This window comes from Euprymna scolopes, chromosome 36, assembly GCF_053919585.1.
Source record: "Euprymna scolopes isolate OS-2025 chromosome 36, ASM5391958v1, whole genome shotgun sequence".
NCBI lineage: Eukaryota > Metazoa > Mollusca > Cephalopoda > Sepiida > Sepiolidae > Euprymna > Euprymna scolopes.
The window spans coordinates 8,432,501-8,458,979 of NC_136517.1; the positions used below are offsets into that span (position 1 = coordinate 8,432,501).

At 32.5% G+C, this 26,479-nt stretch overlaps 1 protein-coding gene across 2 annotated transcripts in view; it reads right to left on the reverse strand.

The window, feature by feature from the left end:
- Window positions 1-26,479, reverse strand: part of LOC145260319 (mitochondrial ribonuclease P catalytic subunit-like) — a 47,743-nt gene that overhangs the window by 11,174 nt on the left and 10,090 nt on the right. The window contains exons 2-4 of one of the 2 annotated variants that reach the window (XM_080118207.1): window positions 22,396-23,498; window positions 10,512-10,559; window positions 1,636-1,876 (exon numbers count right to left, since the gene is read on the reverse strand). In XM_080118207.1, the coding sequence (XP_079974333.1) occupies window positions 1,636-1,876; window positions 10,512-10,559; window positions 22,396-23,438 (1,332 nt within the window). In that variant the 5' untranslated portion in view covers window positions 23,439-23,498. The remainder of the gene's footprint in view (window positions 1-1,635; window positions 1,877-10,511; window positions 10,560-22,395; window positions 23,499-26,479) is intronic. The other variant, XM_080118208.1, reaches the window with a different exon arrangement.

The window sequence follows — 26,479 nt, forward strand, 5'->3', positions numbered from 1 at the left end:
TGAAGCAGATGTGGGATACAAATTGAGCAATTTCCGCAGAGTTGACTTCCTCTGGAGGTTGAAGGGTGCTCCTATGAGCAATCACAAGTCTTTTCAAACCAGCAGTAGACTTGCAAACTTTGCTGCATAATAAATAGATTGTTTAGTTCAGACTAATAGGCGCAAAGTTGACCTGGACAAGAGTTTTGTGCGACTTAAGGTGGTTGACGTAGCCAGCTTTTGATAAAAGAACTCGTTCACAAGTGTCGCATTTCCAGCTCTGTCTACCATGGTTAAGACCATCAATTAAACCTTTGTGAAGCTCTTGCTTCAGATTGCTGTGGGCCTGCTTTCTTTTCTCTAGAGCATCACAACTTTCACCACTTTTGCCTTTGCAGAGTAAGTTCTTCCCATGTGTCGATGTCAATTTGTAAAACTTTCACATTATTCTTTGTACAATCCCTGAACCTCTTCTAAGGCTTAAGTTGAGGGTGCTTGCCATTTTCCAGCTCCTAATAAAAAATTTGTTTCAGCAGCCTACAATCTTTCATTCGAACCACATGGCCCACCCAATGCATGTGAGATCTGATTACAAGAGTCTCAACACTAGAGCAACATGCTCTCACAAGGACTTCAGTATCAGGTACTTGTGCTTGTCACTTGATGTTTAAGATACGTCTCAAGCATTTTTGATGAAATCGTTCAAGCCATTTAATGTGTCTTTGATGCAATGTTAATGACATCTCATACATAACAGAACGTAAAGCAGAGTAAAATGTTGCTGCTGATTTATTTATTGATTAGCAAAGATATCCGTGCTTCACACGGGACTTTGCTGTATACGCAGGTACCTGCTTCACGGGCACCTTTTCAGTAAGTCAATGTTCTAAGAGAAGCTATTGTTTAAGGTGGTGAACCTCAACTTGGTGTGCACCATCCCAAAGTGGGAGAGTTTATGAAGAGCTGCACCAAATATGACCTTAACCTTTGATCTTGACCATGAAAAATTTTGCGCACCATCCCTAGGTCGGAGACAATTGTCAGGTTTGATCATGATCGGTCCAGTGGTATGTGCTTTAGAAGATTATATATACGTAGGCTGTGACCTTGACCATAACCTTGAAAAATGGTGTGCATCATCGCTAGGTGGGGGATCATCATCATGCCAGGTTTGGTTATGATCGGTTCAGTGATGTGCGCTGTAGAAGAGTTGCACACACAGACATACACATAAACGCTACTACTTTATATATAGAGATTGTCTTTATATGTAAAATTATTATTTTTTTGCCAACTGTTCTACATCTACTAATTAAGAACTCACATCCATTCTTTCATTGGTTTGTTCATATTAAAAGAATGTTTGAGAATTCTTGAATTCGTAGATGTAGAACAGTTGAAGTAGGAAGGTCAGTCGTCAGAGGAAAGCCAAAGAAACCCATAGGAGGAAGTGATAAGGAGAGATTTGAGAGAAAGATAAATAAAGACCTGGCCAAAGATAAATTAGTCTGGAAGTCAATTTCAAAAACCCGTCCAACACGTTAGCATATAAAACGACATTAAACTGCTGCTGCTGCTGCTGTATATACTCAGCGAGTGTCTGTGTACGAGAAATTTGTTTTTTATGTCGAAGAAAAGAATTGAAATCTGTTTTACCTGAAAAGGTCCTTTATGTTTTGTTAGCTTACAGGCAACATTCAATGCATCCACAACAACATCAAAGGGCGAATAATTTTCAACAAATTTCTGAAAGTTTTTAAGCTCAACTGGATGTGAACATTGGTAGATATCATCCTTAATCAAAGTCTTTTTCAAAAATGTTGATTGCAATTTGCGAAATTCTCTGTTGGTCAATTCAGTTTTCAATATTCCTTGTTTGCAGGATGGACAAATGCAACTGAAGAAGAAATTAGACAAAAGTACTCAGAAAAAAAACAAAACAAAGCATCTTTGTGCAAATTAAAACAAGAAAATCACTGGCACTTGTACAGTTTAATCAAGACATTAAAAAATGAAAATATAAAAAAAAAAAGGTGGCCTAGTTTAGGTGCGAAAACTAGTAAATAAAGTAAAATTTCCCTTAACTTCAACTTGCGATATCTCGTTTGTTTTTTGGGTTATTTTGATATGGTTTTGATTTAAATAAAATTTTATCTTTTGTCTTTATAGATATATAATTCTTTTTCTTGTGTCTTTAATAGTTTTTTTTTCAGGATTTTTCAAGTTATGCCTCTAATTGTGGTAAATGTCGCTTTATTTTTTACACAAAAAAATGTTGATGTTTTTCAAATTTGTTGCGCTTCATATTGTGAGTCTCTAAGTATATAAAAAATGGTATCATTTTAAAGAAAAAAGGTCACTTAATAACATGGTGAGGTTATTAAAAGGTTATAAGTGGTTTTTCTAAAAAAAAGTCCAACTTGAAAACTTCAGTGAAAGAAACATGAAAGAAATTTTATAGTAAAAATTCCGAAAAAGGCATCGTTTTGTAGAGGAATATCTCCTCTTTAATAATCTGTTGGTGTCATGTTTATGGCCCGATAAATCAAGGAGCGCACACTAATAAAAGTTGGGGTACCTACAGAGATTTTCAACTTAATGTCAGAGAGACCAATTATCAACTGTCAGCTAGCCAGTAGCCACACAGCAGCACAACGTACTGACTGACTGAACTGAAAGACATAAACAAACAACTCGTTTCACTATGGACTTACCAAAGTTCTTAGCTGAGTTTGTTTTTTCTTTATTATTTAAAAGTTATAGAAAGATATTTTTTTAATTAATATTTTTAGAACGTCATTAAAAAAAATGAAAATTTACAATTTAAAAAATAATGCCAGTTTATTTTCTATAGCTTTTTTCAAACTTTCATATGTTCTTTCATCGCTTTCTCCTTCAGTTACGGTTGGATAAACTTCAGCATTGTTAAATTATTTTAATTAAATTAATTAATAAAACCGTGTACAAAACATTTTTAGTTGTGTGGGACTGACGGAAACTTTTATTTTTTTCGGTTGGATAAACTTTAGCATTGTTAAATTATTTTAATTAAATTCCATAAACAAAACGTTCGGCTAGTGACTTATGACGATAAAGTATATGTTTTTGTTATTGTTCAGAAACACAAGTTTTTTTAATTATGAAAAAAAAAAAGAGAATTAAAAAAAAATTATTTAAAATAAATTACTTAAAATAAGCATTATTTATTTACTAATTTTTTGTTTCTTTGTTTTGGATTCGTAAAACATGTCAACATTTACGCTTTGTAGAAAAAAACTGACTAAATATAAAAACTCAGTTCCAAGGCTATATATTAGCAAATATAGTAAATTATTTTGTCCTAAAATTTGAAAATAATTACATAAAAACTTTTTATGTCAGCATTAACAGAAATTGTGACAGAACGCATATTAATTTTTTTTTTGTCGTCACCCGTACATACACTCATAAACAATAAAAGTGGTTGCAGGACAGAATGGCTGGCATTCTGCAGCAAAGAAGGGTACCAATCTCAAATCACAAGTTATCGGGCAAATAGGTTTAATTCTCTATTTGAAAATGCCCTGGCAATATATCACCATAAAGAGCACATAAAATTATTTTTATCTGTGTTTGCAACATCCTGCAATATGAAATTACAGAGTGTTTTGGCTGACATTTCTGATGAGAGACTACATTCCCTACTTGCTGCAGTTGGTTTGCTGAACATTAATTTGACCAAACCTTTCTGGAAATTTGTTAACAGCACTGTTCAGCATGTTGACTTCCATCACTATATCAAGAAAATGGCTCTAAGTTTAGAATGCTGGATCAACAATCCCCAGTTGTTATTAAAATCTGACTGTAAAGGTGTATTTAATGGGGAATTCTTTGAGGAAGGCAATGTGTCTCTCTGTATTAGTCTCACAGCCCCTGAACTTGTTTTAGAATGTTTGCGCAAGATACTCAGTAAGTTCCTCATTGTCACTAAGCACCAGTTGCATGACTTTTTAGAAGGAGGTGCTTTTGGAAAAGATGTAGATCAGGAGACGAGAGATGCCTTGAAGAGCCGCCCTTTAACAAATCTGTCAGGTGAGCATGCCTTTGGAGATTTAGATTTTAGCGTGCAAACAAAACGACATGCATCACTACATAATCGATCATCTTCAAATATGCTTAAGCGCAATCGGACAACAGCTTAGTTGGAAGTAATACCATCAACAAAGAGGCAATCCATTCTGAGCATCTCCAGAAAACATGCAAAACATTTGCGACAAAAACATGCACAACAAGAAGCCCTTGTGAAACTTTGTGTCCAAGAAAAAATTGCACAAAATGAAAGATTAAAGAAGGAAAAAGAACGTCAAGCTGCTGCTGAGAAAGAGAGAATTATTAACTCTGTTATTAAGCATGGTGGTCCAGTGAAGTCTGATAAACAGATAAAAAAAATTTCAGAAAGTGGTTTGGAAGCACTCAAAGACCAATTGAGATACCTCAAGGTTGTTTTAGGTGTCAAAATCAACACCAGTGGAAATAAAGTTCAACTGGAAGCTGCTCTCTCTGACTACTTGAAAAGAAATCCAATTGATTCATCTCCACCTCCACCAAAGCAACAAAAAATGTCTTCCCTAAGTGAATCTGCTGAACATTCAGATAACTCCTGCAGTTGTGATGAAGATCCATCTCAGGATATCTTCAGTTATGAACATCAAGGACAATGGGTAGCTGTCTATTATGACACCAACTTTTACATTGGCCAAGTCATTGATATTATATCTGCATCCAGCGCTGTAGTAAAATTTTTAATGCAAACAAAAAGTAGAAAAGATTATTTTCAATGGCCTTTATCAGATGACATTGCACAAGTAGAGTCAGCATTTGTCTACAGATGGGATTTTGAGGTAATGCCAGTTTCAAGTGATGGTAGGATTTGGAGGGTTCTTGAGATATCTACCATAGCAGAAGCCTATGAAAGAATTCTGAGAGAAGATCGATAAGAAAGGAATTGTAGTAAGACCTAAAATATCTGTCTTACTTGTTTTTTAAGTTAAAAGTTTTTCAATGTTTAAAAAAAATGATTTGTGCCTTTTTTTTGTATAAAAAATTTCTAAATATTATTGTCGTCGGTGCTTTTTTGGCGAGTTTAAATTTCCCAAAGTAAAAGTATTTCTGTGGCAAAAAATTTTGTTATTAGATACAAGGCAACCATTTTTTTGAATTCCTCACCCCAAAAGTAGTAAAGTTGCAAAGTTTCAAGCTTCTACCACCAGTGGTTACAGTTTTATAGCAATTTCAGTAACATATACTTTTGACTCATTTTTTTTACCTTTTTTGCCCTTTTTACAAAATTGCCTGTTTGACTGCTTTTACATGGTCCACAATTGAGTGGTTTTATCAATTTATAATTAAAAGAAAGAATTATCTTGATCTCTAATGTGTTTTGAATCATACTAAGAAGATTCAATACATTAGCTATTAAAATGAAATTGATATGAACAGTTAAAGTTGCATTTCCGTGTCGTATTTTCACTGTTTTCGCGTTGATAGAGGGATTTTGCCTAGTGTTTAAGTTGGTTTCATCTAATATTTATTGCCTAAATTTGTATTAATTTTCATCTACTACAAGATGACATTACATTTATAAGGATTTTTCACTTGTTAGTAGCTTACATTTTTAGTTATAGACTATGAAATTTGGCTTCTCGGCCACGATAGCAAATTTCAACTTTCCGACAAACTTTGAATGATCATAACTTGATGGCTAATTGACCTACCAAAATAAATTTGGTATTTTTGTAAATGGTTTACAAAAATCTACATGCCCACATTACTTTTTTTTAGATATGATAAAAATAAAATTTTGGTTTGGGATACCTAGTTATATTGTACGTATCCGTTTTGAACTGAAGATTTCCGGAAAAAAATTTCACTTAATTTGATCGAGTAGTTTTTTTTTTTTACAGCGGAAAAACACGTTTTTATGAGAACACGTTGAAGGCAGACATTTTGGATTCGTTTTAAATTTTTGTTTGGAGTTAAGAACACGTCACAGGAGATAACTCCAGTTAAAGCGCCGACACTCCCTCCCAATCTTTAATTCTAGCTTTTCTTCCTAAAAATCGAACCTTTTGCTCGGTATCATAACAAATTGTTTTTTCGCTGTAAAAAAAAAACTACTTGATGAAATTAAGTGAAATTTTTTTTTCAGGGAACTTCATTCCATAACGGATACGTGCAATTTAAACTTTTTTTCGATATTTTCACTTTTTAATGTCTTGATTAAACTGTACAAGTACCAAAAATTAATTTTATCCAAATTATCTGCCCCTGAAGTTATCTGCTCCATGAGAACAGATGGAAATAGCTTTTTGCTTTTTGAGTGAAAGTCAGCAATGAACTATAGAACAATGTTTTCCTTACTTTACAGTTTGGAGTGAAACCAAGAGCATCAGGAATGTGTTGATTGTAACAAAGAAAAAAATAATTTTATTCAAATTAACTTTTTACGACTTGTTTTCAGGGGAAGAAGGATAAATAAAGACCTATCCAGTTTATTCATATTATTTGCATTTTCTGGATTACTCTTCTCTTGAGTATTATTTTCACAACATTTTGGTTAGTGTAACCCCCGATCTTCTTCAAGATGAGATCAGTAATCCAAATAATCTAAATATTCAATCTGCATCTCTAAAATACCTCAAAGAAAAAAAAGCTACAATCATCCTTACCTCAAAGAAAAAAAAGCTACAATCAACCTTACCTCAAAGAAAAAAAAGCTACAATCAACCTTACCTCAAAGAAAAAAAAGCTACAATCAACCTTACCTCAAAGAAAAAAAAGCTACAATCAACCTTACCTCAAAGAAAAAAAAGCTACAATACATCTTACCTCAAAGAAAAAAAAGCTACAATCATCCTTACCTCAAAGAAAAAAAGCTACAATCAACCTTACCTCAAAGAAAAAAAAGCTACAATCAACCTTACCTCAAAGAAAAAAAAACTACAATCATCCTTACCTCAAAGAAAAAAAAGCTACAATCATCCTTACCTCAAAGAAAAAAAGCTACAATCATCCTTACCTCAAAGAAAAAAAAGCTACAATCAACCTTACCTCAAAGAAAAAAAGCTACAATCAACCTTACCTTAAAGAAAAAAAAGCTACAATCAACCTTAGCTTAAAGAAAAAAAAGCTACAATCAACCTTACCTTAAAGATAAAAAAAAGCTACAATCAACCTTACCTTAAAGAAAAAAAAGCTACAATCAACCTTACCTTAAAGAAAAAAAAGCTACAATCACCCTTACCTTAAAGAAAAAAAAGCTACAATCAACCTTACCTCAAAGAAAAAAAAGCTACAATCAACCTTACCTCCAAGAAAAAAAGCTACAATCATCCTTACCTCAAAGAAAAAAAAGCTACAATCAACCTTACCTCAAAGAACAAAAAAGCTACAATCATCCTTACCTTAAAGAAAAAAAAGCTACAATCATCCTTACCTCAAAGAAAAAAAAGCTACAATCATCCTTACCTCAAAGAAAAAAAAGCTACAATCATCCTTACCTCAAAGAAAAAAAAGCTACAATCATCCTTACCTCAAAGAAAAAAAAGCTACAATCAACCTTACCTCAAAGAAAAAAAAGCTACAATCAACCTTACCTCAAAGAAAAAAAAGCTACAATCAACCTTACCTCAAAGAAAAAAAAGCTACAATACATCTTACCTCAAAGAAAAAAAAGCTACAATCATCCTTACCTCAAAGAAAAAAAAGCTACAATCAACCTTACCTCAAAGAAAAAAAAGCTACAATCAACCTTACCTCAAAGAAAAAAAAACTACAATCATCCTTACCTCAAAGAAAAAAAAGCTACAATCATCCTTACCTCAAAGAAAAAAAGCTACAATCATCCTTACCTCAAAGAAAAAAAAGCTACAATCAACCTTACCTCAAAGAAAAAAAGCTACAATCAACCTTACTTTAAAGAAAAAAAAGCTACAATCAACCTTACCTTAAAGAAAAAAAAGCTACAATCAACCTTACCTCAAAGAAAAAAAAGCTACAATCATCCTTACCTCAAAGAAAAAAAAGCTACAATCATCCTTACCTCAAAGAAAAAAAAGCTACAATCATCCTTACCTCAAAGAAAAAAAAGCTACAATCATCCTTACCTCAAAGAAAAAAAAGCTACAATCATCCTTACCTTAAAGAAAAAAAAGCTACAATCATCCTTACCTCAAAGAAAAAAAGCTACAATCATCCTTACCTCAAAGAAAAAAAAGCTACAATCAACCTTACCTCAAAGAAAAAAAGCTACAATCAACCTTACCTTAAAGAAAAAAAAGCTACAATCAACCTTACCTTAAAGAAAAAAAAGCTACAATCAACCTTACCTCAAAGAAAAAAAAGCTACAATCAACCTTACCTCCAAGAAAAAAAAGCTACAATCAACCTTACCTTAAAGAAAAAAAAGCTACAATCAACCTTACCTCAAAGAAAAAAAAGCTACAATCATCCTTACCTCAAAGAAAAAAAAGCTACAATCATCCTTACCTCAAAGAAAAAAAGCTACAATCAACCTTACCTCAACGAAAAAAAAGCTACAATCATCCTTACCTCAAAGAAAAAAAAGCTACAATCATCCTTACCTCAAAGAAAAAAAAGCTACAATCATCCTTACCTCAAAGAAAAAAAAGCTACAATCATCCTTACCTCAACGAAAAAAAAGCTACAATCATCCTTACCTTAAAGAAAAAAAAGCTACAATCAACCTTACTTCAAAGAAAAAAAAGCTACAATCATCCTTACCTCAAAGAAAAAAAAGCTACAATCAACCTTACCTCAAAGAAAAAAAGCTACAATCAACCTTACCTCAAAGAAAAAAAAGCTACAATCATCCTTACCTCAAAGAAAAAAAAGCTACAATCATCCTTACCTCAAAGAAAAAAAAGCTACAATCAACCTTACCTCAACGAAAAAAAAGCTACAATCATCCTTACCGCAAAGAAAAAAAAGCTACAATCATCCTTACCTCAAAGAAAAAAAGCTACAATCATCCTTACTTCAAAGAAAAAAAAGCTACAATCAACCTTACTTCAAAGAAAAAAAAAGCAAAAATAGTGCGCTCTCTCTGTTACCGGTGCAGAGAAACCAGAAAAAGAATAAGATGCAAGAAGTATGGCATGTTTTATAGAGAACGACGAAAAAAGCCACATGAAGTGTCGAGAGTTAATGAACATAAATGGGGACTAAACTCAAAGGAAAAAAAAAACAGTGATTGAGGAAAAAAAATATCCCACTTGCAAAGAGTTCCAGTGCTGCAAGCTATAATTTTCCAAATCCTACAGAACAGTATCAAATTACAATTACAAACTAAAAATGAATAAACATCTATTTCTGAAAAGAAAATATATCATATACGAGGTGCCTTCAATAAGTTTCCAGACTTTTTTGCACATGCATTTAACATTGTTGTAGATTCTTGGAAATTCAGTACGTTATTGCTATACATTTTATGAGACGACTGACAAATTTTTATGATTTCAGATTCAAATGAACAGCTACAGCAGGAATTGGAATACACCCTACTAAAGCCTGATTGTCACAGCTAGTGAATTTTAAAAATACAATTTAGACGTGAGAGAACTTTAGAAGAATTATATGCAATAAAATTCTGTTTTAAACTTGGAAAAAAAATGCCACAGAAATCGTGTGGAATTCTTCAGCCTGCTTTTGAACCATTTTGCATGAATCGAGTATCAGTTTTTGAGTGGCATAAGAGATTCAAGAGTCTGTGAGGGATGCTGAGAGGTATAGGAGGTGTAAGGAAGTCAGAACACCAGAGTTGATTGGCCAAATAAGGAATTTTATGGATAAGGAGTGTTGTGTGTCTATAGAGACAATAAGTGCACAGTTTGATGTCAGTGTGGGAACTGTGACACAATTATTTGTGAAGAACTGAAGATGCGGAAGATTTGCGCAAAATATGTCCCAAATGTGTTCAGAAAAGATCAGATTATTTGACCAAAATGGGCATCAAGATAATTTCTCACCTCCTTATAGTCCAGATCTTGCTCGGCCGGTGACTTTTGGTTATTCCCTAAGCTCAAGAAAAACCTTAGAGGCTGTCATGAGACAATTGAGAAGATGAAAGAGGCTGTGACAAGGGTTACTGACATGCTCACACAAGAGGACTTTCATGGGGCCTTTTAGAAGTTGTTGGAATCGTACAACAAGTGCATTGCAGCTGGAGGAGATTACTTCGAATGGGACTAGCATTTCATGTGTGTACTATCAATAAGTGTCCATACGAAAAAAGTCTGGAGACTTATTTAAGGCACCTTGTATAAGTTATCAACTCATGTTGAAATCATTCCCGGGAGTTATCTGCCCCTGATACAGTTATAGTTCTCTGCCTCTTAGAACTACATAAGAATAGATGGAAGCAGCCATTTGTTTTTGAGTGTAACTCAGCTATGAACTGTAGAACAACGTCTTCCATACTTTACAGCTGACGACTTGTGTGAAATTAAAAGAAAGTTCTATTAAATGTCACTTACTTTTTAATTGTTATCCATGACTCTGTCCACTGATAAGGATTTCCATCCCTGTAAAATGAAAAATATGGATCAAATGGGTCAGTATTTGTTATTTCATTTTGGTTCTTCTCCAGACCCCCCCCCCCTATTAACAAACAAATTTTTAAAATCTCTATGATATACATACCATACATCATACAGATATCTTATTTTTGATTTTTCATATAGCGAGAACAAAAATATCATATTCCAAAAATCATATAAATTGATTAAGTAGTTCTATTAAGTTTAAACTAGGAAAATCAAATTTTATGAGAAAGAACAAAAAGGAACTGTTTCACATACTTATCTTGAAAAAAAAAAACAAAAAAAAAAACAAAGGTAGGTAAGTCCACAATAATTCAAACTTACGAGATTAGCCTTGTAATGGATATGATTCTCATTCATTAATTAAATTCATTTAAAAATTATTCTCTTTATAAAAATAAAACTACTTAATCAATTTATGTGATTTTTAGAATATGATTCTTTCATTCCATGACGGGTATGCACAGCATAAAGATTTTTTCTGTATGTTTTAATATCGGGAGAGGGGATTCTGGACAAAATCATCATCATTTTTTTTTTTAGCTTTATTTTACCCCAAACAATGCATATTACCACTGAGACATGAGTTAATGTGATTAGGGGTCGTATTTATAGTAGTTTTTCTAAGTTGTGTAGCACAATGTCTGTTCACATTGCATTTAAGATTTTGCATGTTGGTACAGTCAGGGAAACAAGGAGAGAATTCCAAACGTATGTGGTCATAGGAAAGAAACTATTCAAATAGGAAGTTTTTTCAGCATCGTGAGATTTCTATAATAAAGTTGGGTTTGTTGGGGCATTTACAGTAAGAGCAGTAAGTTCATTGGAGCACATTCCATGAAAGTACTTGTAAAACAAGCACATGGGTTGAAATTTGGTCGACAAAACGTGACATATTTTTTTATTTGAATCCTTTGAGATGAGTAATTTATTTTTTTGCAAACATTTTTCCTCATTTTCATAGTTTTTGTTTCATGACGTTTCGACTAACTCTTCCTCTGGCCTTCATCAGGTGGTTAACCACTCAGACTCAGTATTCCTATCCTATCGCAGTTAACTAATTGATGAAGACACGATAATAGTTAACCAAAACTTCGTGAAACAACAACTATGAAGATGAGGATAACAGTCCACAAATAAATAAATAAATGAATAAAATAAAATAAAATAAAATAAATAAATAAAAATAAACTAAATAAAATAAAAATAAATAAAATAGACAAATAAAATAAAGTAAATAAATAAAATAAATATATAAAATAAATAAAATAAAAATAAATAAAATAGATAAGTAATAAAATAAATAAAATAGAAAAATAAAATAAATAAAATAAAATAAATAAATAAAAATAAACTAAATAAAATAAAATAGATAAATAAACTAAATAAATAAAATAAATAAAATAAATAAATAAAATAAATAAAATAAAAAATAAATAAAATAGATAAATAAAAAAATAAATAAAATAAATAATAAAATAAAATAAATAAAATAAAATAAAATAAAATAAATAAAATAAATTAAAATAAATAAAATAAAAAAATAAATAAAATAGATAAATAAAAAAATAAATAAAATAAAATAAATAAAATAAATATATAAAATAAATAAAATAAAAAAATAAATAAAATAGATAAATAAAAAATAAATAAAATAAATAATAAGATAAAATAAATAAATAAAATAAAATAAAATAAATAAAAAATATACAAATGACTCATTTCAAAGGATTCTAATAATAAAATACCATTCAGTACGAACCCAACAATGGAAGACCAAATAAGAACGAAAAACTTAGATTTATAAACAACCCAATAAATCCAACCTTGATCAGCCTTTGGGGTCTGTGGTGCAAAGGATAAAGGTGTTGAATCTCTACGGTTCGAGATGAGCATTGTCTAAAAATAGTGGATTCAATCCTACTACAAGAGTTAGTTGGCCAAAAACGTGGTGGGACGACAACAACTATGGAAGGCAGTAATTACTGAAGATACAGTTAAGAGACGCAGCATTCCTATCTCGTTGTGTTTAATCACCTGAAGAAGGCCAGAGGATGAGTTGCCTGAAACGTTGTGAAGCAAAACTATGAAGATGAGGATAACAGTCCACAAATAAATAGATAAAAGAACGTGACCTATTAAGATAGAGATTCTCTTTTGAACCCTGTCCAAAGGGAGAGACTAGTGGTTGGTGCACTAGCTCAGATGTGACAACAACCTTAAAAACATCTCAGATGTGGCAACTATATTCCGTACTTAAACACTTTTAATATGCTTAATAAAGCTCTTACTTATTGAAAAACGTTTCAAATGCTTTCAATTAGGGATCACTTGTGAATTTAATATTCCCCTGACACTTCCTCCTTTGGAAGAAACTGATTCAACCCACCTAGGGTGAATGCCATACAACAAACAAAAACAAGCTACACATGTTGTGTACAATAGTGCAATTAATAATTTTTTTATTTTGATGATGATGCGATTGGTTTTGTTACCTTGGTGATACCATTGGAGCACAGGGAGGAGCTGGTGCTAGTATAATTGCAACAAATTAAGAATTGATCAATTAAGTTCAGCAAACTTGTGTCATTACTAACCAGCAGATTGTTTCCACTGTCGATTAAGAAAATAGTCTACTAGTAGCAATACACATGAAAAAATTGAAATAGCTTGAAATATTTCAATATTGGTATGCATAGAAAGAGCTTGATGAGCTAAGAAAGAATCTTTTTAAATTTTTAAAATCTGATTAAAATTAAGGAAGTTATGGCTATTTTTGTGCCTCACACGTTTGGATATTTTCCCCTCTTTAAGACCATATGCGTTTCGTCACATTTTTTACACTACTTTTTCAGTAAAAATGTCATATCTTTGTTAAAACACAAGACTAAGAAATGAAATTTACTGTATAAGTGTATTTTTGTACAAGGAATCAGAATATGCAACTGAAAATCTCCCAAAGTTTATGGTTTCCAAATAATCTGCAGTAAATGTGCATAAATATGCAGCAATTCCTTAAAAATGCCATGTATCCATAAACAGAAAAAAAGTTGGAGAACTCAAAGATTAATTGTAATGTGCTTTATGTACAAAAAACTTAAATCTAAACATAAGACCATTTAAAAATGAATATATTGCAATATTTCTTTGGTATTATTGTAGATTAACACCTTCTGTTTAACCCCACTCAACTCCTTCTGACCACCCCTCCAAAATGTGATTCTACCTTTTTAGGAAATTATGTATAAAATGCCATGAAAAACTTTAATGAAAGATAAACAAATTATTTTAGAATTGAATGTAAAATAATTTCCTATTACAGATCATTCTAGCATTTTAGGGCAGTTAACTGTTTTTTTTCTATGGGAAAATATGCATGCTTTTTTTTTTTTTTTTAAGATGATTATGTGTAGTTTTAAGAGGGTTTCTATGCAATGAGAATATGTGGAGGGTTGCCATTCGGACTTTGAATTAATTGTAGGGCTAAGGAAAATTATGTGTGAACATACTGAAAACTTGACAGAGACAAAGCTAACAAAAACAATATTAGAGGGTGGAGCGGTTAGTTTCACAAAAATTTAATATAAAATAATTCACCATTTCCTGGCCATTCTAGCATTTTAGGACAGTTAACCAATTTATTTTTATGTGTATTTTTCTTTAAGGAAGGATCTATTTTTTGTTTGTTTGTTTTAGATGCTTGTATGTGGCTTACAGAGGTATTTTGTTGGGGGGGGGGCTTGCCACTCGAACTTAGTGTTATTGTTAGGGTTAAAGAGTGTTTTAGGAGGAGACTTGCCACACATAATTTGGATTAGAGGTGAAGTTAAGAGAGCTTTTTTTCAAAGAGAGCGTTCATCACTCATATTTACTGTTAGCGGTTCATAATTATTGGCTTTATATTATATATTTAGTTTTAATTTAATAAGAAACTGCGTTGCGAAATTTCAAAGAAAATTCCATAAATTTGTTGATTTCTATTTTCGAGGTTGAAGGTGTTAATTCCATAGGCCGTTTATACTACGCTGAAGCAAGTTGTAAAAATATCTTTCGCTTAATAAGTAGAAAAAAAAATTAACGAAATAAAAAGCTTCCTAATTGTAGTTTGATGTGTTTTCTAACTGCTTTTAAAATTTCAAGAATATTGATATAGATTTTGAGGGTTTGTATTACTATACACATAGATTCGAAAAAGTTGTCAAAAAAAACAAATATATAACAAATAAATGTTATCAAAAGCAAGTTACTTTTCTACCTAACTGAATAATTTTTTAGTGTTTTTATTTAATGTAACATGTTTATTCAGCTTGAAAACAGTGTTTACCGATGTTTTGGAAAATTTTAAATGGCGCCCGACTCTCTTGAAACGGTAAGTTTGGGGAAAAGAGTTAAAAATAAAAAAGTAGACAAAATACTGCTAGAAACTCGCTCAATATATGTTACCGTGACATAGGCTGACATATATTCGGTGAGTTTTTAACAGTATTTTGTATAGTTTTTTTTTTTTTTTAATTTTTAACTCCTTTTCTCAAACTTACCGTGTCAAAGAGAGTCGGGCCGGGCGCCATTTTTAATTTTCCAATACATCGGTAAACACTGTACGTTTTTTGAGCTGAATAAACATGTTACATTAAATAAAAACACTAGAAAATTATCCAGTTAGGTAGAAAAGTAACTTATCTTGCCTTTGATAACATTTATTTGTTATATATTTGTTTTTTGACAACTTTTTCGAATCTATGTATAAACGAGATTTTGATACTTATTTTGATTTTGAAAAAAAAACATTTGTGGCTGTTCACAGTAAAACATTGTTTTAATTCGCTGTTCAAAACTAATTTAAAGAATAAAAGTGCATGCAAGCTATATATCTACAAAAGTTTATTTTGTTTTTTTTAACCATGTTTTTAAATTTGACGAAAAATGTGAGAAATTGCAACAGATTCATAATGCCGAATTGGCTGGGATTGTTGTTATTATACACTCTGAAAACCGAATAGTTCTAAACTAATGTTATTCTGATAACAAAATACCTCTAATTAAACATAAGAACATTTATATTCATATTTTCATGTTTTTCTTAATTCGTTCTTGAATAAAAATTAAAGAACGCGTGTTTGTTTATATACTGTGCTATCGCTGATTCTACAGGCTGGAGCTGCTCCTGCTGCTGCTTCTAGTAATACTAACTTCATTTGACCAAATTCGAGAAATAGAAACAATTTTTTTTTTCGGGTAGGTCCTTTTAAATTATCAATTACCGCGGTCCTACTCAACATAAAATAATACTTTTAATTGATAAAGATAGTAAAACATTGATTTACTTACTACTGGGTGTCCGAAGAATTTTTTTTTCAAAATGTTCGATACTCGGCATATTAAAGTCTTATTTTTAACACGACAAAAAAAGAAATGGTCAAAAATATTTCGGACACTTGACAGTATTAAGATTAACACCTCTTATTGATTCCCAAATTTCATGACGAAATTCTTCATTCAATCACGGTACGGACCTTTAGAAAACAGGGGGGGTCATTACAAAACCTTACCGAAAACGCCATTTTATGACGTTCACATTTTTATCACTTTATTTGCTTAAAACTCTTAAAATATATAATGTACATTCATATTTATTAATTCATTTGAAAGTATATTCATTTCCGAACAAAACAGTAGTAATTTGAAGACTTGAAGTGCTTTGGTTTAAAAAATATGGCTATTTTAGTCGAACTACCTTGAAATCTGTGATTATCCAAAGCGTTTTTTCGTCCGTGTGTATTACTACTACTAGGCATATGTGCACAGTATCATAATGTATTGAAATAAAAGCTGGCCAGTGAGAGTTGAGGACATGCGTTGCATGGAGAGAAATGATATGAGAATGATGCAAGTGATGTGTAATGTGGATTTTAGAGACAGATTTAGATCTGATTATCTCAGAGTAAATCTGAATAATGTATGCAAAACAGTAGACTTTGTTGGTTTGGTCACATTAAAAATATAGTCTTATGAGGCATATGTGCACAGTATGATAATGTATTGAAATAACATCTCCGATGTGGCAAGAATACTGTATGAACGAGCGAATGATAGGTTCATAGAGATATAAGACATCAGCAGGTGATCAATATGAGTTAACGTTTGTTTCCTCCCCAAGACTTTTTTCTACATATTTTAATAACATGAAATACATATTAAAATATGTCTTACTTTAGGGATTGAGATACGTTTGAAAAAAATTTGGTTTTAACTGTTTTAATTAGCCGTAATTTGTAATTAACTGAACACGTTACATGGAAGCAGAGAGGAAACAATTTTTAAAGTGGAAAATTTTTCCGGCATTTAGGGACCTCTACAGGGGAGGGGGTGGGATTTTGTTGCTTGGGTGCTGATTTAAAATCACATTTTCTGACTTTGTGTCACATCTTCTGTTGTGGGAGGGAGAAAAACACAACTAAGAATAAAATAAAAATTACTTAAGGATTCTATCCGGTCAGGAGTATTTCCATTGAGGGTGTGGGGGGGGAGGTACAGTAGGTTCATCGGAGCACGTTTTGTGGAAGCACTTGCATAACAAGCACAGGCGTACAACTCTGTGGTGATGCAGCAGGGGTTGGAGTTTGGCAGACACTGTGAGATCCATTAGATTAAAAATTCTCTTTTGTATTCTGTCCAAGAGGGATAGGCTTGTGTAGTATTTATCAACTTTTGATGATGCGTGCCCCCCCCCCTTACTGAGCATTTCAACACTTGTGCCTCACCCTACACTTCAATGAAAACAAAAATTAAGATTCTGTCGTACATTGTTTCTAAAATTATAAATAAACTGCAAATTTTGTTGAAAATGACACACTTGCTGTTGAGCTCATGTGACAAGACTTCTTATGTCCAGTTCTGTCTGGAAACAAATTAAGTGATTTACGTGTAAAAAGCTTTTCCAAATACAAAAATTTCAGGATACAAAAGCCAAGTCGGAACCAATTAATTTTGTATCTAGAGGTTCCACTATAAATAAAAAATAAATGACTTTTATTTTTAATGGTTGGAGTTTTATCACCTTATTTATACATTGCAAGTTTCTGCATTTCGAATTACACTTTTCCAGCGTCCTCTTATGGCTTCCTCATCAAAGGCCCGTGCCTCTCTTAGGGGACCCTGAGCCCCTGGTTGAGAAACACTGAGATAGTGGTTGATGCATTAGCTTAGATGTAGCAACAATACTCCATGCATAGACAAAGGGTGATTTTAGTAGCTAATGTGTAATTTACCATCATATTTTTATTGTGAATACTTTCATACGAATTCTCAGTTCTGCATGGCTGCTACCGGAAGTGTTGATAAGGCAAATCAGTTCCTTTACTTTTATTGTTCTTCAATATTTCTATTGTGAAACAATTTATTGAAATGAAACATAAGAAAAAGAACATTATTGAAAAATATACAATGAAAAATTAACAAAATTATAAAAATAAAATGATTTGCACTTTTAATAACAAAATTAAAAAAATAAAAGTTTTTATTTTATTTGAAATTTTATAAGAAATATTTTTATGAAATTATAAAAATAAAACTTTTTTATTTGATTTTATATGATAAATGTAGGTTCATGAAATCAAAATTTGAAACACCACAAAAGAAAACCTATCCAATGCATAATATTCCTGTAACACCAAAGAGAGGCAGCGTCAGACCATTAGGGTCGATGTGACGCTTTTATTTAACGTTAATATTTTATCCCGGGCAATATCGGGTAATTGAAGGATAGATGTTAAGAACACCGGTTAACTAAAAGATATATGTTAATATTTTTGTCCCGGGCCGACATCGAAAAAAGAAAAGACCTCGCTGAATTCCAATTCTGTCAAAACATTTTTTTTCCTTTCTGTTTTTTTTTGTTGATACACTTTGACACTTGAAACGGGACAAGCGCCTCAGCCAAGTTGAAATGCCCGAACGAATTCAAAGCATAATTCGATTGTTGATATTTTTTTCTCTGATTTGAATTCGCATGTACGCATTGGTCAGGTTCAAAGGATGCGCCGACCGTTTGTTGTAGACAAATTGAAGGACACAATTCATGTGTCAGCTGGAAACAACAACAGGTAGATTATGTTTTTGCTTTGAACTAAAAACTACACACACACACACACACACGTATTTGTTGGTGTCACAAAATATATTTGTGACAAATCAAAACAAGGATAAATAATTTCTTTGGAATTAAAATTTCATACACGCATTTGTCGGCTTCAAAGAATGTTTGTCGAATCAAATATTAAATGATTTTGTATGACTCTGATAAAACCATTTGAACCCAAAATAACATTCCCAACTGTTTTCATTCTCAAACCGAATCGCAGTTCTGAAATATAGATCAAGAGATTTTTGCCACCTGACAATTTTCAATAACATATTTTGTCGAGATGTTAACAGGAATAATAAATTGTTTATTTCCTTTGATAATGACACGTGTCACATCTAAGGGCAGAATTAACGAAGCATTATTTTTTTTTTTTGACGCAGTTTTCTTACTTACGTGGTTATCGCGTATTACGCAGTTTGGGAATCATCCAATGAGAGAAAACTGGTTAGTTTCCATCGGGCGTTTTTGATTGATCGGGGAGGAGTTAGAATTATTCTTGGATTGTGGGAGGTGGCCAATTTCTGTCATCAGTCAAAGACGATTTGGTTATCGAGCATTCTGATTGGTCGGGAAGGAATTGGGAATTGCCGCCCCGCCCAGTGCCCTACTATATAAAGACCAAGAGAGTCTGGGAAGTCGGAGCAAAACAGAGCAAGTCCGAGAGTCAAGCCACCTCACCTCTCCTCTCCCCCCCCCCCGCTTATTGCCCGATAACTAAAAAGGGTTAAATTAATAGACCTATGAATTCCAGCAAGGGGAAGCCCCACTTAGAAGTTTAAATGCTTGCTTACAAATTCATACTCCAAACTGTACATGTGTTTGTATATATTTCTTTTATGGTTTTCTTTTAATACATTCCATATAACCCAATCTCCGGAGTTTTTTGTTTATTCAAAATTCTTCGATTTGTTGATGTGCTAGTGTTTTCATTATTATTGTTTTTACTTGTGAAACTGCTTCCGTCAACGGGCACCCGGTATCTCCGAAGACGAAATCTCTAGACGATCACAGAAGATCCGGCCTTGTGGACATTGCAGCAAAGACGATTCCACCAACGCACTGAAGAAGGGCTTACTGGGTGACGCGACGTACAGGCGGGGTTCATATTCCCAAAATATTTTTAAAAGTGTTTTCAATAATTCTTTTTAAAAAAAGCCACTAATTTCAATAATTCTTTAAAAAAAAAAAAGAAGCCACTAATTTCAATAATTCTTTTAAAAAAAAAAGCCACTAATTTCAATAATTCTTTTAAAAAAAAAGCCACTAATTTCAATAATTCTTTAAAAAAAGCCACTAATTTCAATAATTCTTTAAAAAAGCCACTAATTTCAATAATTCTTTAAAAAAAAGCCACTAATTTCAATAATTCTTTAAAAAAAAGCCACTAATTTCAATAATTCTTTAAAAAAAAAAGCCACTAATTTCAATAATTCTTTAAAAAAAAAGCCACTAATTTCAATAATTCTTAAAAAAAAAAGCCACTAATTTCAATAATTCTTTAAAAAAAAAAGCCACTAATTTGAATAATTCTTTAAAAAAAAAAGCCACTAATTTCAATAATTCTTTAAAAAAAAAAGCCACTAATTTCAATAATTCTTTAAAAAAAAAAGCCACTAATTTCAATAATTCTTAAAAAAAAAAGCCACTAATTTCAATAATTCTTAAAAAAAAAAAGCCACTAATTTCAATAATTCTTTTAAAAAAAAAGCCACTAATTTCAATAATTCTTAAAAAAAAGCCACTAATTTCAATAATTCTTTTAAAAAAAAAGCCCGTAATTTCAATAATTCTTAAAAAAAAAGCCACTAATTTCAATAATTCTTTAAAAAAAAAAGCCACTAATTGCAATAATTCTTAAAAAAAAAAAAAGCCACTAATTTCAATAATTCTTAATAAGGCAAAAAAAAACTTTTCAAAAAACTTTTAAATAAAAAAGATAAGAAAAACGTAATTAAAAAAAATATATACGCACAAGGCTGATATACAAGTGAGAGAAAAAAGTGAAAGAACTGATTTGCCTTGTCACTATTTCCGGTAATGCTATGCCGGAAGTTAGGACGTACGTTAGCTGCCTGTAACAGAATTATCTGTTTTTTGCTATTCTCACACATGTACAAAAAAAGATTTTCCAAACACCCTATATAATCTATACATCTATAAAAGTGTGTCTGTCTGTGTGTTGCAATAACTCTGTCAATTTTTAGTCTACAGACTCGAAATTTGATATGCAATGTACTGAGATTTGGGAAAATCTATGTGATCGGTTTTCGGCCAGAAATTTGGCTGTTAAGAGGTCAAAGTTCAACGATTTGACCTTTGAGAACTCTACCAAACTCCTCCGACAATTTTGGGTCTAAACACCTGAAATTTTAGATATAGGTTCCTTGGACATGGATCTAACTTAATAACTTGATTTGAGCCCAAAACAAAAAATGTTAAGAGGTCATAATAGGGGTCAAAGTTTAAAAAAATTGACCGTTTTTTTGTTTTTGTTTTTTGCTCAGCATTCACCTTCAAACACTCGGGCAACGCCTGGCACCCATGCTAGTAAATATATAAAACATTGGTTCCCTTTCAAACTCCTTGGCCTAACGTTCACAGGGAACATGAGCTGGAACAGATACATTGAGAGCATTGCCAAGGCTGCTGTAAAGAAGATGGGCTCCCTCTACCATGCTGGAAAGTTACTTACGCCTGAAAGTATCCTGCATCTGTACAAGGCCACCATTCGCCCATATATGGAGTACTGTTGTCACATTTGGGCTGGTGCATCTGCTACTAGTCTCTCACTCCTGGACAGGGTTCAAAAGAGAGTCGCCAACCTGATATCTGAACTGTCATCAAAGCTTCAACCTCTGTTATATCAACGAAATGTTGCATTCCTCTGCCTGTTCTACAAGTATTTTAATAATGGATGCTCTGACAAACTACAAGCCCTTGACGTAAATAATCTCGACAAACCCGACAAGCAGCAAAATCCCACCCCTACACAGTAGAAATCCCTAGATGTAAGAAAGCCTTCTACTCTAATAGTTTCTTTTCCAGAACTGCTAGACTTTGGAACTCCCTTCCAGGATTCTACGTTCCCAACTGTACTAACATTCAGACGTTCAATTGTAATGTGAACAGATATCTCGCTGCTCAACTCCTTACATAGCATCCCTGCAACTTATGTCCTCAATAGTAGCCCTCTACATCAAAGTGGCACTGTGCCTTGTTTAGGGTGAAAATGGAATAAAAAAGATTAAAAAAAAAAAAAAAAAAAGAAAATTCAACCCAATTAAAAAAACACGAATACATGAAAAAAATCTTTATGATGTATGTGCCTGTCACAATACAAAAATGTCATATTCCAAAAATCAGGTAAATGGGTCAAGTTTTTTTTTTACTAAGAAAATCAGATTTTATAAGAAAGTAAAAATAGTGTGTCTCATCTCGCCATCTTTAATAATTAACGAGAGACAACTCAATTTGAACTACTGAGATCAAAATTAGCTATCATGGCTACAATTTACTATTAAAATCGCTAAAAAATTGTAAAAAAACTTTTTTATATAAAAAAATCTATTGACCAATTTACTTGGCTTTTGGAATATGACATCTTTGTTCCATGATTTTTTTTGGTATTTTTATTTTGAAAATAGGTTTAATTTTAAGAACACTGTATTTTCCTACCTTTTAAAATGTTGCACAATTTCAAACATAGTCTCCCTCGATGGAAACCACCGATACTTCCCCATCAGGTTCAACAACAGATTCACATTAAGCTTTTTGCTATTTGTACACAACTTTAAAAAAGCCGTGTACACACTTCCCTCTGGTTTGGAATTGGCCTGGCCCAACTTGTTCAGCAGGAACATGACACTGGTCTCATCGCCCTCTCTAAGGGCAGCCAACAACATTGGCGTGTAATATTTGGTCAAGGATGGATAATCAGGTTCTATCATCTCCAAAAGGTTAAAACTCTCTTTCCAATGACGCGTTCCGCAGAGACCCCGCAAAACATTCTTCAAAGAATTACTGTCTAAAATGCCATTCGTTTCATCCATTAGTTTCTTATACAATTCCAAAACTTGTTTGTGGCGTTCAGGACCACTGGATTTTCCGATCAGATGTATCTGAGACGTTGTGGTTGCAATATTCAGTGATCGTCCTGTGTTCCTAATGTAATCGGCCAACGAGAAACTAAGTTCAACAGAGTTAATGGCTTTTATGAATGACATGCAGAGTGCTTCCCAAGACAATTTCAGCCTTGGATTCTCTGTTAATAAACTTTCTTCTAATTTACTCCAATCATCAAACTTCATTCTGGTAATCTGGCCGGAAAATAGTTTGTCTTTAAAATCAGCAAGTAGAACACTATTAATAATACTCTTATTACCTAACTGTTGCTGTGGCACATAATTGTTGTCATTGTCTTTTTCTTCAAATGTTCTAATATCATCATTATTTTCTAATTTACCATTATTTTTGTTCAACACTGAAGAAAATGCCTGACCAGAAACATCAGACAGACTTCTGTCGCTTTGTTGCAGCCATTTTGGTTGGCATTTGTTAAGGAGCCTGCATACTTTAAACGGACCTGTAACTCTACTACTCTGCCGGCTGTGTAGCAAACGGGCTGGCTGTTGCCTAAAGATGTGAGAGATGATGCCAAGAGGGTTGATAAATAAAGTGATCCGCTTCAATGGAAACAATTTCACCGTTTGGAAAGACATTTCAATGTATTCCAGCAGAACAAAGCATCAATTTTAGATTGAAATCCAGTAATCATCCTGCTGAAAAGAAATTTAAGAAAAGATTATAAATTAAGAGGTTAATGTAGTTTGCTTAAAACATTGTTTAGCATGTATATATAAGGAATATAAATTTATAGAAGATAGCACAATGCAGAAGTGTAACTGACACAAATTGAAGCAAATTAAGTTATATAATGGTGGAATAAGTTGATTCATCTTTATTAATATTATATGTATATATATATATATATATATATATATATATATATATATACAGTGATGATCATATTTATTGGCACGGTAAAATAAAAGTTAAATTTTGTCTAATAAATTCTAAAAAAGGGATTAAATTAAAGAAAATAACAAAGTATATTATGTACATATATACTTAAACATGATATTTGAATTTATGCAGATTGCATATGAATTATTATTTTTTTGTTCAATTTTCATCCTAAACAAGGCACAGTGCCACTTTGAAGTAGGGGGCTACTATCGGGGACATAAGTTGCAGGGGTATTATAAAGGAAGATAAGTAGCAAGATGTCTGTTCACATTACACTTGAACTTCTGCATCTCAGTGTAGTTGGGAAAGCAGAATCCCAGAAGGGAGTTCCAAAGTCTTGCAGTTCTGGAGAAGAAACTATTGGAGTAGAAGACTTTCTTACACCTAGGGATCTCTACTGTGAAGGGGTGGGATTTAGCTGCTTGTCAGGTTTGTCAGGGGGTTTTACGTCGAGGGGATACAAGTGCTTGTAATCAATTCTCTATTGAATATTATATATTGCTAGGAATAATTTGCCCGGTAGATTAATGCGCAAAAAAAAAATAAAATAAAAATAATGATAATGTCGTTCATCAACTTCTGTCTGTGTTTGTTTACAATATCATGTCAGCTGATATTTGGGCTGAACGATCTTAAAAATAGTCTTTCTTCTCTTATAGATAAAAAAGAATTTTTACAGGGGAATCTTTTACGTTATGCCAGCCAATGGTCTAACGTAAGATATTCCCCTGTAAAAATTCTTACACCAGTATAACGTAAAATATTTCCCTGTAAAAATCCTTTTTTGTCTATAAAAGAAGAAAGACAATTTGTAAGACCGGATTTTTTTGGTTTTCAATACTTATCAAATGAATTTCTATACAAAACATATTTAAGAACACTGCCAGACATATAAATTACCTTTGTGTGAAATTTGAAAAAGATAGGCTCAGCTGTTTTGAAACCTATGAGGAAGGAACTCACACACACACAAAGTAACTTTTATATATATATATATATATATATATATATATATATATATATATATATATATATATGAAAGTCGAATACATGTCTGATGAAGGGAGGATTCTTGAAATATTACAATACCTGACTATACTAATAATATAATACACATAAAATATTGAATATACAAAGTGCCTTCAATAAGTTTCCAGACTTTTTGTATAAGCACTTTTATTGATAGTACACGCATAAGACTCTAGTCCTCTTTGAAGTAATCTCCCCCGGCTGCAATGCACTTGTTGTACCGTTCCAACAACTTCTGGAAATCCTCTTGTGTGAGCATATCAATGACCCTCATCACAGCCTCATTCATCTCCTCAATTGTCTCATAATGACAGTCTCTAAGAGTTTCTTTGAGCTTAGCGAATAACCAAAAGTCACAGGGAGCAAGGACTGGACTACAGGGAGGGTGAGGAAATGTTGATGCCCATTTTGGTTAAATAGTATATGATCTTCTCTGAGTACCCTTGAGACAAATTTTGCGCAAATCTTCCGCATCTTCAGGTCTCCACAAATAACTGTGTGTACAGTTCCCACACTGACATCAAACTGCGCACTTATTGTCTATCTAGACACACGACTGTCCTTATCCATGAAATTCTTTATTTGACCAATCAACTCTGGTTTACTGACTTCTCTACTTTTCCTACACCTTCCACCATCCCTCACAGACTCCCTGCCTTCCTTGAATCTCTTATGCCACTCAAAAACTGTTGCTCAATTCATGCAATATGGCCCAAAAGCTGTCTGAAACATTCCATACATTTCTGTGGCATTTTGTTTTTATTACATTTTCACTGCAAACAAGGCACAATGCCACTTTGATGTAGGGGACTACAATCAAGGACATGAGTGGCAAGGAAACTATGTAGGGAGTTGAGCAGCAAGATGTCTGTTCACATTACATTTGAACTTCTGCATGTCAGTACAGTTGGGGAAGCAACTATTGGAGTCGAAGGCTTTCTTACATCTAGGGATCTCTAATGTGTAGGGATGGGACATTGCTGCTTGTCAGGTTTGTCGGGGGTATTGATGTCGAGTGAATACAAGGGCTAATTTGGTAATTCATCAGAGAAGCCAACAAACGACTATACGAAAAATAAAAATATACAAGAAATAAATGTTACCATAACCAATAAAAGTTAATTTTATACCTACTTGGCTCATTTGTTTTGGTTTTCAAGTAGTTTTTATTGCTCTTTAATTTCAAAAATTAAATTTTTGGAGCGGATTTGAAAAAAAAAACAAAAGGCTGGCGTCTTCTTTGGCCTCTTTTTGAATTATTTTGGGGTTTTTTTTTTCGAAAGTACCCAGTATAGTATAAACACCCCCAACTTCCCGATGCTAAGAACGGCTTTCGAGTTAGGGGTGTTTATTCTGAGAGCTCATAAAAAAATTCAAAGCACCTGTAAACCTTGAATTCAAAATGAGGCCTGCTTCTTCCAAAGAAGAAGATGCCGCTATTTTTTTTATTGTAGTCGTTTGTTGGCTTCTCTGCTAAATACCGATTATTTTTACTGTGCAACAATTTATGTAAGTTTGAAATAGGCTAAATATAAAAAAAAAGCAAAAAATCATTGTAAATGACTGTTTTGATAGAAAAAAACTAAAAAAAAAAAAAAAAAACAATGTCAGCTCGCTGCTATGAAATTGAAATGGGGGCATGTGAGCGATCCAAATATTCGGAAAAATTAAACAAGGAAACCACATAAATATATCAATGGAAAAA